At 41.7% G+C, this 10,510-nt stretch overlaps 1 protein-coding gene across 4 annotated transcripts; it reads right to left on the bottom strand.

Annotated features, from left to right (window-relative positions):
• Positions 1 to 31: 31 nt before the first annotated feature.
• On the bottom strand, positions 32 to 9,249 carry LOC308316435 (mothers against decapentaplegic homolog 4). Of its 4 annotated transcripts, none has more exons than XM_080765065.1 (11): positions 8,835 to 9,249; positions 7,761 to 7,796; positions 7,341 to 7,653; positions 6,733 to 6,907; positions 6,112 to 6,366; positions 5,761 to 5,868; positions 5,583 to 5,633; positions 4,896 to 5,079; positions 4,429 to 4,597; positions 4,004 to 4,142; positions 32 to 3,784 (listed from the first exon to the last, which is right to left on the bottom strand). In XM_080765065.1, the coding sequence occupies exons 3-11, from the start codon at positions 7,578 to 7,580 to the stop codon at positions 3,573 to 3,575; spliced, it is 1,533 nt and encodes a 510-aa protein (XP_080621191.1). In that variant the 5' UTR covers positions 7,581 to 7,653; positions 7,761 to 7,796; positions 8,835 to 9,249; the 3' UTR covers positions 32 to 3,572. The 4 variants fall into 4 exon arrangements, with proteins under 4 accessions (XP_080621191.1, XP_080621193.1, XP_080621194.1 ...); XM_080765067.1 differs by having other exon boundaries at positions 8,844 to 8,858; XM_080765068.1 differs by lacking the exon at positions 8,835 to 9,249 and adding an exon at positions 8,626 to 8,828.
• Between the last annotated feature and the right edge of the window lie 1,261 nt (positions 9,250 to 10,510).

Genomic DNA, 10,510 nt, shown 5'->3' on the forward strand with positions numbered 1-10,510 from the left:
AGGGGCTGTAAAGCATGAACATAGAACAAGCTTTAGAATGTCAGGCCATTTTAATAATAGATTCTCACATAAGAAATACAGGTAAAATGTATATCTGTAATCTGTTAAGGACCATCAGCCCATCCTGGGTGCGTGCCTAAAGGTTTGTGTACTAACGCCATACTGCAAGTAATAAAAACTTGTGATGACCTTAGAGCGCAGATCATTTTCTCAAAATAAACAGCAACAGGTATTCAGAAAACCATCTCATTTTTGCCATTCAAGCTTAGGCATAATTACACTCCTAAATGAATGTCCAATTATTTTATGTAGAGCAAACAGCTTTTTAACAATGCTGTCCAAAAGCACATCAGAGGGTGGGGTGGGATCCCTCATGACAGTCCAACTAAAACAAAAAAAAGTAAAAAACATCACCTTAATTCATTCCTTGGGTAGTAGGCAATCTCAAGTAACAAAGCAAGGTCCAAATGTCTTAATTTGAACAGAAACATTCCTTCCCTGTAACACTTCAGATGTAAACAAACTGCAATGGTAGATTTTCATTACATAAAAAATTCAAACCTTACAGTAATTTTACTGTAAAATAGTTAGCTCAGTGTCAACTTAAAGGGAGAATTTTGGACTAGAAGGCTTTCTTACCTTTATTTATTTGTAGTTGTTACGTCCCCACCATAGAGGTCCAGGTGTTATTTTGTGCAAAAACCCATTATTGGCTACTTCCCCTACCATAAGCCCTCAATGGGGCGTTGGGTTTTAGTGCTAATTCGCTTATTTCCATCGCTCATATCCTCATATAATGTAAATAGTATCCCAAGCGACACACTTTACTACTTATTTCGATGGAAATAAGCAAATTAGCACTAAAACCAAACGCCCCATTGAGGGCTTATGGTAGGGGAAATAACCAATAATGTGCTTTTGCTAAAAATAACACCTGGACCTCTTTTTTGGGGACGTAACAACTACAAATAAAGGTAAGAAAGCCTTCTAGTCCGAAATTCTCATTTAATGTGAATGGGGGCTTCTAAACAAACTGATATTTATGTAATGAAGTGATGATGAAATAAGAATGTGACCCATCATGCAGGGAAAGTTGGGGGTTGAATTTCTTTGTAATTTAAAACTCGAGTCTAGAAGGGGACCGGTGTGAGATCAAATTATTACACCTCTTATAAATCCATGTGTGTCTTTCTTCCCTGACCCAAAGGCCTAATGATCTTTACAAGCTGGGCAATCCTGGCTAATCAGCAAGTCTTTGACTTGACATTTACAGATACAGTATGAAAAGCTCAAATAACCCAAACACGTTTTCTGCATCATCGAGACATGACGCTTTGAGTCATTGCTTTAGAATTCTGACATGCTGGACCATACTGCATGTATGGTGGGAGGTTTCCCCAATACGTCTACTCATTCATGCAAACATTAACATGCATCAAAAAGTAAAAGTTATTTACATGAAGAAAAAAAGCTCAAAAGGCAATTCAAAATAAAAGGGGGAAAACCGATGAAAATGTGTAAATGTCTATATTGTGAGGGCAAATGTTTACCATGTCGAAGGTGTCTTAGTGTTGAGTGTCTCCTATATATATCGCCCCGATTATACATAAAACCTAACAGGCCACTCCCTCATTCATCACAGCGCAATACAAAATATAGTATTAAAAGCAAGAAGAAAAACAAAATAAAGTGCTAAAAATAAAATACTTTTACTTAATGAAAGCATTAAGTATCAACCAAAAATAAAAACCAAGAGAACACTTGTTGGGAAATCATCTTCAAGACTATCTACTGTACATAAGGGGCGGATCAAGTAGTACAGGGTTAGAGTCTAGACACTGACCAGTCATTAAGTACAATGATTTGCAACTGGTGTGCTGTGGAGCACCCTGGGCAAGACCTAAGCTGAAAAGTCTATCAGCGGAAGTTGCGGGATTTTAGCGGAAGTGAAATCGTTGATGCAAACAAATCAGTTTACATTGTCCGCGAATGAAACAAGTGTTGTGATTGGTCGGGAAAATATCATATCCGGGGGAAATTTGACATTTGACGGCTGTTCCGGAGGATACAACCGCCGATAGCTTCTCTGCCTTAGGTTGTGACCAGGCTTTTCTTTTCGCAGATAAGTAAGCCTGGGACCGAGGCTAGCTGTGGAGTATGCTCAGACTTGCCTTCAGATTGTTTTAATGTCAATTTAAATGCATTTATTTAATGTTCAAATAACCATCAAACAAATATCAAGCTCCGAAGCTCCCTATGCATGCTGGTTCAAATGGGTTCATACAAGGCTCTTTACCAATCAAGTTGATATAACCCGTTTCAGTATCGTGATTCAATGACAAAATTCTGAACTCAGCTGCTTCACCTCTTTTCCATTTTATTACAGCTCATTGCATACCAAGTGTTTTTTTCCTTCAGTGTAAAAGAGGTGAAGAGTTGATGAAAGCATTGGTACATTTTCCAAAACTGCGATCACAAGACTCAAGCTAACTAATGGGATGGAACCACTGTTGAAAATTGACCAGTAATGTAGTTTTCAGTTTGATTAAAAGGTCACAAAAATCAACCAGCAGAGAACTCTCATCAAAACTCATTGAAGGCAAAATGAGTGAGCATTGCAATGCAAAAAACTACTTAATATAAACAAGCTATATGATTAGATAAATCACAGGTGCTCCATAAAATAACAGTATTGCATTTAGAATCCTGTGTAATGCAGAAAGGTCTATAATACACTTCTAGTCCAAAGTGTAGAGCTGAGATCCTTAAAATTTCTGTGACCCTGTCTAATATAAAAAAGAAAATACTAGTAGGATACTAGGATTTGTCAAGTGGAAACATACAGTATCAGACGGACACCGGGACCATTATTTATGGGTCCAAATGCAAAGAACCCCTGATGCATATAGTCCATAACCTATGGTAGACATGTTCCTGATGAATCAGGTCAGTATGTGACTGTGTAGGCATTGTGTGAATTATGTCATTCAGCATGTGGAGGGCTGTGGTGCTAGGGGTATTATTGGTTGTGGCTCTGTAGGCTCTGCAATGATAGCACAACCTCATCCAGTTATTCGTGATTGTCAGCAATGTCCTACTGTCTGTGGGTCAAGGTCATTCTTAGATCTATAAAAACAATTTCCAGTAGTCAATGATAGTTGAATCCAGGCGTGCCACGTAGTCCATGTTGTACCTGATTGTTCATTATTTAAATGCAGACGTTTCAGGTCAGCTGATGGCATGGTGGATTTTGTCCTGCCACTTTAGATCAGATTCAGTAATATCCTTGTCAAACATCAAAGCCATCTATCAAAAACTAAATGTATCTTTTAGTTTACGTATATGGCTTTGGCCAGTGTTCGTGCGACACTGGCCTTTTAACAGGCAAGCGAAAGGGGTCACAACCAACCCCACCCAAAACATTTCACCAGGGACAGCACTGGTGTTGCAGTGTGACGAGCACTGCTTTGGAAGCCTTTCCCACCCACCCAAACCGATTCCTTTAGGGATGCCATTCCTAAGGCATCGCGATTTCTGGTCCGATCGGGGGATGATGCCAGCCTAGGACAACCTCAGTCCAGAGGCTGGGGGTCAGCTATAGGCATAGTGTGCAGAACCTCATCCAGTAACTGGAGCGCTCTGTGCAGGTGGATCTCAATCCAGCACGGTGTCTCTTTGATGCTCTGGCGGGGGTAATCAGGCCCCCAGCCCTTAACGAAGCTCATCCTAAGAATACACAGCCTCCGCAGATCGTCTACCCCAATACCTGCAGCCGCTGACAGACCTAGGTGGAGAGAAGGCAGTTACATTCACACCCCATCTCTACTATTTAAACTTCTTTCGAAAGTATATGTGCACAGCAAAGTTGTCAGTGTTAACTGACTTTAAATTTTCACTTTTTTGTGGGGTGGCATTTAGCGTAGGGGTAATTTGTTAACCCCGGGCCGAGTGTGATCTGGGATCAGCTACTGCCAATTAATCCCCCGTTTGTCTTTTGTCTTACTGATAGCTGGAGCAATCCCTCCAACTGATCCAGGTCCAGGTATGTTCCCAGCCACTGCGGCTGCCTGAGCTGCTGCTGCTGCCTGGGCAGTGGCAGCCTGCTGCTGCATCTGTCTGTGACACTGGCGTAGGTCAAACACCTAGGAGGAAAACGTAAAACACTTTCAAAGCACAGCAATCCACCAACGTGGCGGATTCCACATTTCCCCACTTGTCTGCCAGACAGAATTATTTGTTTGACAATGTAGTATTATACGGAAGTTCTGTAGCAGCACAGGGCTCAAAATGAGTGGATTCAGTGATCCAACACAGACAAATGACACATGTGACTCAGTTAGAACCCACATATTAAGTATAACTGTCCTTACTGTGTATTTAAGGTCCGTACCAAGAGAATATTCAGATAAAGAGAAGAAATATATTTACCTTGATGTAAGCGCTGGGGTAGATTTTATGAACAGCGTCTCCTGGGGCACGGCCCGCCTCTCTGTCCAGGTAGTAACTCTGAACAAACACTGCATGGTCACTGAGGCAACGCACCCACACATCTCCCTCACCCTTACACTCCAACTGGACCCCTTTACCAATATGGAGCCTGAGAGAGAAATGGACATGGTGGAGAGTAGACAGGAAAAGCGATTCATTGACAATGAACAATATCAGTAGTAAGAGGTCTACTAGAAAAATATATAAAGATTAACTCACTGCATGATGTAGACGTAAAATCAGTATTATGAATTGTGTGGATTAACTAGTATTTGCCGTAGGGGTTTCTTTAGTATTGTGATCTAATAATGATGAATGTATCTTACATTGTGTCATTTTGCTGAAAAAATATAAAGACAAACAAACCCTATATCAGTGGAACCCTGTGCTTAGACTGAGCCACCTACCTGGCTCTCTCGATGGCCTCGGTCCGGTGGACGTTACTGAGCTGGCCCAGACAGAACCGGTCTCCCCCTGAAGGATCAACGTAACCATCCACAGTAACAGTTGGACAGGTAGAGGGAACCTTAAATGTCTCGCCGACCTGAACATCCATCTCAAAATAGGCGATTGAGCACCAGTAGTCAGGGGCTGTGACAAAAAGGAACATCATGTCAATAATACACATGCAGTAATAACTAAAATGAAGGTTTGATCCAGATAGAAGTAAAAGCAGAATCCTTCATTAGAAGTTAATAAGGGTTGCTTTGCGCCCTGATGTGACAACTTTATCCATCCAAGTCAATAATCAAGGAAACATAATAAATTGGGAATCTGCTTTCTCTCTACGCATCCCTGAAGATCAAGCCTTACAAAAGGCTGCAAACATGAAAATCTCGTTCACTTTGTATTGGCGGCACTTGCCCTACTCTAATCCACCACTAGATGGCAGTAAAATAGTTTAATACATTGGAAACTCCTTGAGGCAACACATATTGCCTTTAGTAGGAATGTGGAAGCTAAGACAATAAACATCATGTGTATAGCAGCAAAGGAACAAATTGATGAGAAAACAATACTGTTGCTTTTAACTACTGATAAAAAGGGACCCATTTCCGTTTTCCATTGAAAACAGGTTGTGTGTCTGTTCTCACCTGGGTGATTGGATATGGGAGGCTGGAACGCCAGTTCATTGTGCACCGGCCCTAAAAGAGACGACAGTCACCAAGATCGAAGTGTTTGTTGTGTGAAGCATTACAAAGAAAAACTTAACAACAAAAATGTAACATACATGCACGTCTTGCATACATGCAAGTGCATTTTTGTACTTACAGTAGTGTCCGGGATGTGGCATAGGAGGGTGGTGCTGTAGATGGCCATTGGTGTGGTGGGGCAAGTTTGGGGTGAAGCTGCTGTTTCTTGACCAGTTGGAGCTGGCATCTGGGGAAAACAAAGGGACAGAGGAGAGACTGATATTATCTAACCAATGCAGTGCAAACACAAAACACGATCACAGACAGAAACCTTTTTACAATACATCCTCTCTCCTGCAATGAAAAACAAACACAACAGACAGCCATGCAGAAACACATGCCACCACTGCTGTTCTGTTCACAAAGTCAAACATAAACAGAAATTGACAGATGACCAAGCATGTGCTGCCGGCGGTACATTTCAACTTACTTCCTGATCCAGCAACAATGGCAGGGAAGGATGATGTGGAGGCAGACGTAGAGGCCTCAGAGGGTGGGAGCAGGGTGGGGCAGCCAAAAGCATCTGTGGGGGCAGAGCGGCTGCCGGAGGGGGGATGCTGGATGGTCTGGATGGAATGGACTCCATCAATGGAGGTCATGCTGGGCTGTCCATCAAAATCATACTCGTCCTTAACCATCAGCCCTGTGCTGGGCCCAGAACTGGTCAGCGTCAGCCCTGACAGATCTGAGGACAAAAATAAAATGTACTGTAACTACTATACATGACTAGTGTGAGATTTAATCATTAACGCTGTCTAACCTTGCAGTTCAAATGAACAATGTCAATCCCTGACCACTTCTATAGACCTAGTGTATGGATTGGATAGGTCGATATAAAGTGAGGTGTTACAAGATGGACAACTGCGTGATGTTACACAATTGCAACCAATTTTCCAGCAAACGCCAAACTAAAGATTTCCTAACTATGCCCGTCTTCACTGAGCCATGGAACTATGAGTGAATCTCAAGGTCTATAAAATTGGAGTCGTCTTGTGTTGTTGGACAAATCCTTAAACATCAATTGGCCAAGAAAAAAGGCATTATTTCTCACCTATACCAGGAGACACCACTCTCTCATAGTGATAGGGGTTGACACATACGCTGTCACACTTAAGGTCAAAGGCAAACTGGCAGTATTTGACGTGCTTCAGCTCATTCTTATGTAGATCTGGCCACCTCCACAACCTGGCATAGATTACATGGGGGAAACCTTTGCGACCAGCCACCTGGGAACAACAGGAATTCAGTAAAACAGGAATTACACACAAAGACAAGAGCAATGGACATAGAAGAAATTAATCTGCTATTTTAATGGTCAAGTTTGAACTTGTAGCCTACTTTATATTGAATTGAATAGCATGGTGGTATAATAGTAAATGTCCCAGTATTTTTTAGGGGCACCCCTCCTAGGCCCAGCTTTGTGTGTTTGAGTGTACCACATTGTGATGATTTGATTGGCTGAGCACGGAATGTGATGTATGATGATGTATGACGATAAGAGCACTTCACACAAGTGTGATTTTTTGTTACCATTTAATTCCAATGTCCAAGGTGTAGAACAATAATAATTTTCTGTAACAATTTCCAAGCCCAGAACAGCCAATTTGATTACTTAAGGTTTCCACATTTTCCATGACAATAGCAACTAATTGCTCCAACCTGCAGTCTTCCATCCAGTGTTCTCTGGATTGTGACACACTTGCTAGGATGGGCTCCGTTGGTGGTGATGGCCGTGATGAGAGAATCCAACTCATCCTTCTTTTCCTTCAGCTTTTTCACCAAGCTCTCAATTGCCCGCTTAGCAAAGGTCTCACTCTCACCACCCTGTCTGTGACACATCAAACTGTGCACAATGCTCAAGCAGGCATCATTGCTTGTAGGCGTGTTGGTGATAGACATATTTAATATTATGTCGCTGTAGCACTTGGGGTGAGGATTACAGTTTTGTTGTCCCAGATATAGGCACGTTGTTCTGTGAAGCACAATATTAGAATGAGTTTAGACATGAAGCATGTTTGCACAGCTAAAGGTTATGGTGGTCATTTAATGTTAAGTTGTAGCTGCTTTGTGTCCACAAACCTGTGAGGTTCAGAATCAAATACAGTATTTGTGGATCTGAAAAAAAGGGGGGGGGGGATAACAGAAAGGTTTAGGGGTGACATAGATCCAAGAAAGTTACTTATGTGCAAGTCAAGCTGCTAACTGTATGGGACGTGGAATTATGTTTAACTCATGAGTGTGAGAGCCAGGGTCCATTTGGTACACTCTAGCCCCACAAGTCAGAACCCAATGGTACTGAAGTTTCTGACATTTTTGAGACCCCGGTTCGGCACGAATCGATTGGGCTGACCCAGGGGGTTCCGATCGAGGGCTAGGTACACCCCTGAGTTAATCAACAACATTGCCATTGTGTAAAAAAAATAATACGAGTCTATGCAACAATCACAATGTTTGTTTTGAACGTGGGTCAATGATGAAAGCATGCTAATATTTCTGTCAGCTTGACCAACGATCTCTGCCTGCTCACCTACCAGCAGCTCTAAACAACACTGCATTACAAAGTGGATTGGAAATCCAAATGTTCCAAGTTTGAGCTATGTAGACAATTTCAGTGTGCTACCGTTATCCCGGGTTGCAAGGCAGTATTAATAGACAATTAATAAGACATTGTTATTAGCACCGTGGTTGGCGGGTGGTATTATTAACCAACTTTGCTAACGAGCTAGCTACGCTAAGGCTGCGAGCTAAATTAGCATTGTTGTTGTTTTGGTGCCGTCAGATTGCGACAGACAACACGGGGATCGCTTTTATATAACGACAGTCCGCTTGTTTAACAAATCGGGCGCAGGGTTATTTTTTGTAACCGTTAAAACAACATTACATCGCTAAGAATGTAACCACAACACTTGTAACGCTGCATCACGCAAAAGGCTAGGATCTTTACACTTCGTCACACGATCGTCAACAAATGCCACAAAAATGAGGTTATTTCCAATCTGGGCAATATAGTAGAGCCTCGCAGTGACACTTAAAAACAACAACCACCCTGAAAATACGTCATTTTTGTCGGGACGGCCCGACTACGAAGTGTAAATGAGCGTTTAGCAGCTAGCTTTTTAGCAGCAGCAGTATAGGAGAGAGAGTGGAAGTTACCGTGCATACGGGCGCGCGTGCCTCTCGTCTTGGATTTATATCCACTTAAAGAATCCTTTAAACGGTCAATAGATTCAGAACAACGAGCGAACAGTGAACCAGCCCCTCAGTCCCCCTGCTCGCGTAGATGTATCGCTAGAGCAGCGCGCGTGCCGCCAACATGTTCACACTGCACATGCACACACACGATAGAACCATTAAAAATCAAATCACGGTTATTCATGTCTGTCAACAAAACACCCTCCCGTTCCGTTCCAAATAGCCGTAACGCCGCCTATTGACCATATGCAGAACGCGGCCATCTTGCCAGCAAGGTAAGGAAAGGAAAGGTACTATGTTTACTCAGGGTAACTGGACTAAGCTCAAGATCTTGTGCTAACTATAAACTATAGTTTAATGGGAAGTTGCACCTATAGGTACTTCCCCGGAGAGCCACAGGCCCAAAATTGGACAGGTCCTGTACGCCATGGCGTACTTTTTATTTCATTATATCATTTTTGTGCTGATCTCATCACATTTGTGATGACGGCTATGGCCTTTTTTGGGCCAAGGAGTGCTTTTCGTGCAAAACAAATGCTTGGAATGGATTCAGAATCATGAAAACCCCCTAGTTTGACATGTCACACTCACAATTGTCACATACTTTAAAGCATGACTTTGGGTTTGCCTTATATTGGTTGTCTATGGATGGTGTGGTATACAAAAATGGCCATAACGTTTTTCGCAATATTTTTGGCAGAGCAGGCCTCTCATTATTAATGACCAAGTGAATAGAGAAAACACAAATAAAAAGTATGGCATGACATCACAGGTTAATCCTTAGGCAGCAGGAGCTTGAATTATCCTCTTTCTATCTGCAATGTTGGTACGTTTGACATTGTTTAATACAATCAGATAGGACTTTTCTGTTGTGTGAATGAATGGGCTGTCAATGGGAAGTTGAACCTAGTTAGCACCTTGCTAGCAAGATGGCCGCGGTCTGAATGGTTATGGTCAATTATTGACCATCCATGACATGTCATGTACATGACATGTCCCTAAAAAAAAATATATATATATATATATATATATAATTTTAATATAATATAAAAAAATGTATCTGCCATTTGAATTAAGGTGAGTTGTTTGATTGACATCAAAAGGGCATGTCAGCTCAAACCCACAAAGCAATACTTTTTCAAGAGTGTTGCGCCCAAGCGTCAGTATTACAAAGTTATATACAAAAAAATCCTACCAATTACATTTCCCCATTCCATGTGTGTTTGTCTTATATGTAACGCCAGGTACAGTTTAAACTATTTTCAGCAATGGAATAATATATATTTTTTGCTGGGTAGATCTTGTTGAGCTGGTCATTTTGAAAGTAGCTCAAAAGTCAAAAGTTTGTGGGCACCCCTGGGAAAGAGAATGATGAGGGAGAATTGTTTTTCATTATTTTGTATTATATGACCAGCAGAGGGCAGTAATAACCAGCCCATGGAGTGTTCCCAGTCACTTATCTCAAATATATTTACAACCCACAACAATATCTGTAAATAGTAGGCTACTGAAACAAAATAAAGGAAGCACATCATGCACTCACTAAAAGCCAGTAGCTGGGCAGTGGTCAGAATCCACATACAATGAAGTCCACACACTGGACCATTCTCCAAACTTTACAATGTATTAGTTCCTTC

This window comes from Protomyctophum bolini, assembly GCF_963924005.1.
Source record: "Protomyctophum bolini genome assembly, chromosome: 6".
NCBI classification, from domain to species: domain Eukaryota; kingdom Metazoa; phylum Chordata; class Actinopteri; order Myctophiformes; family Myctophidae; genus Protomyctophum; species Protomyctophum bolini.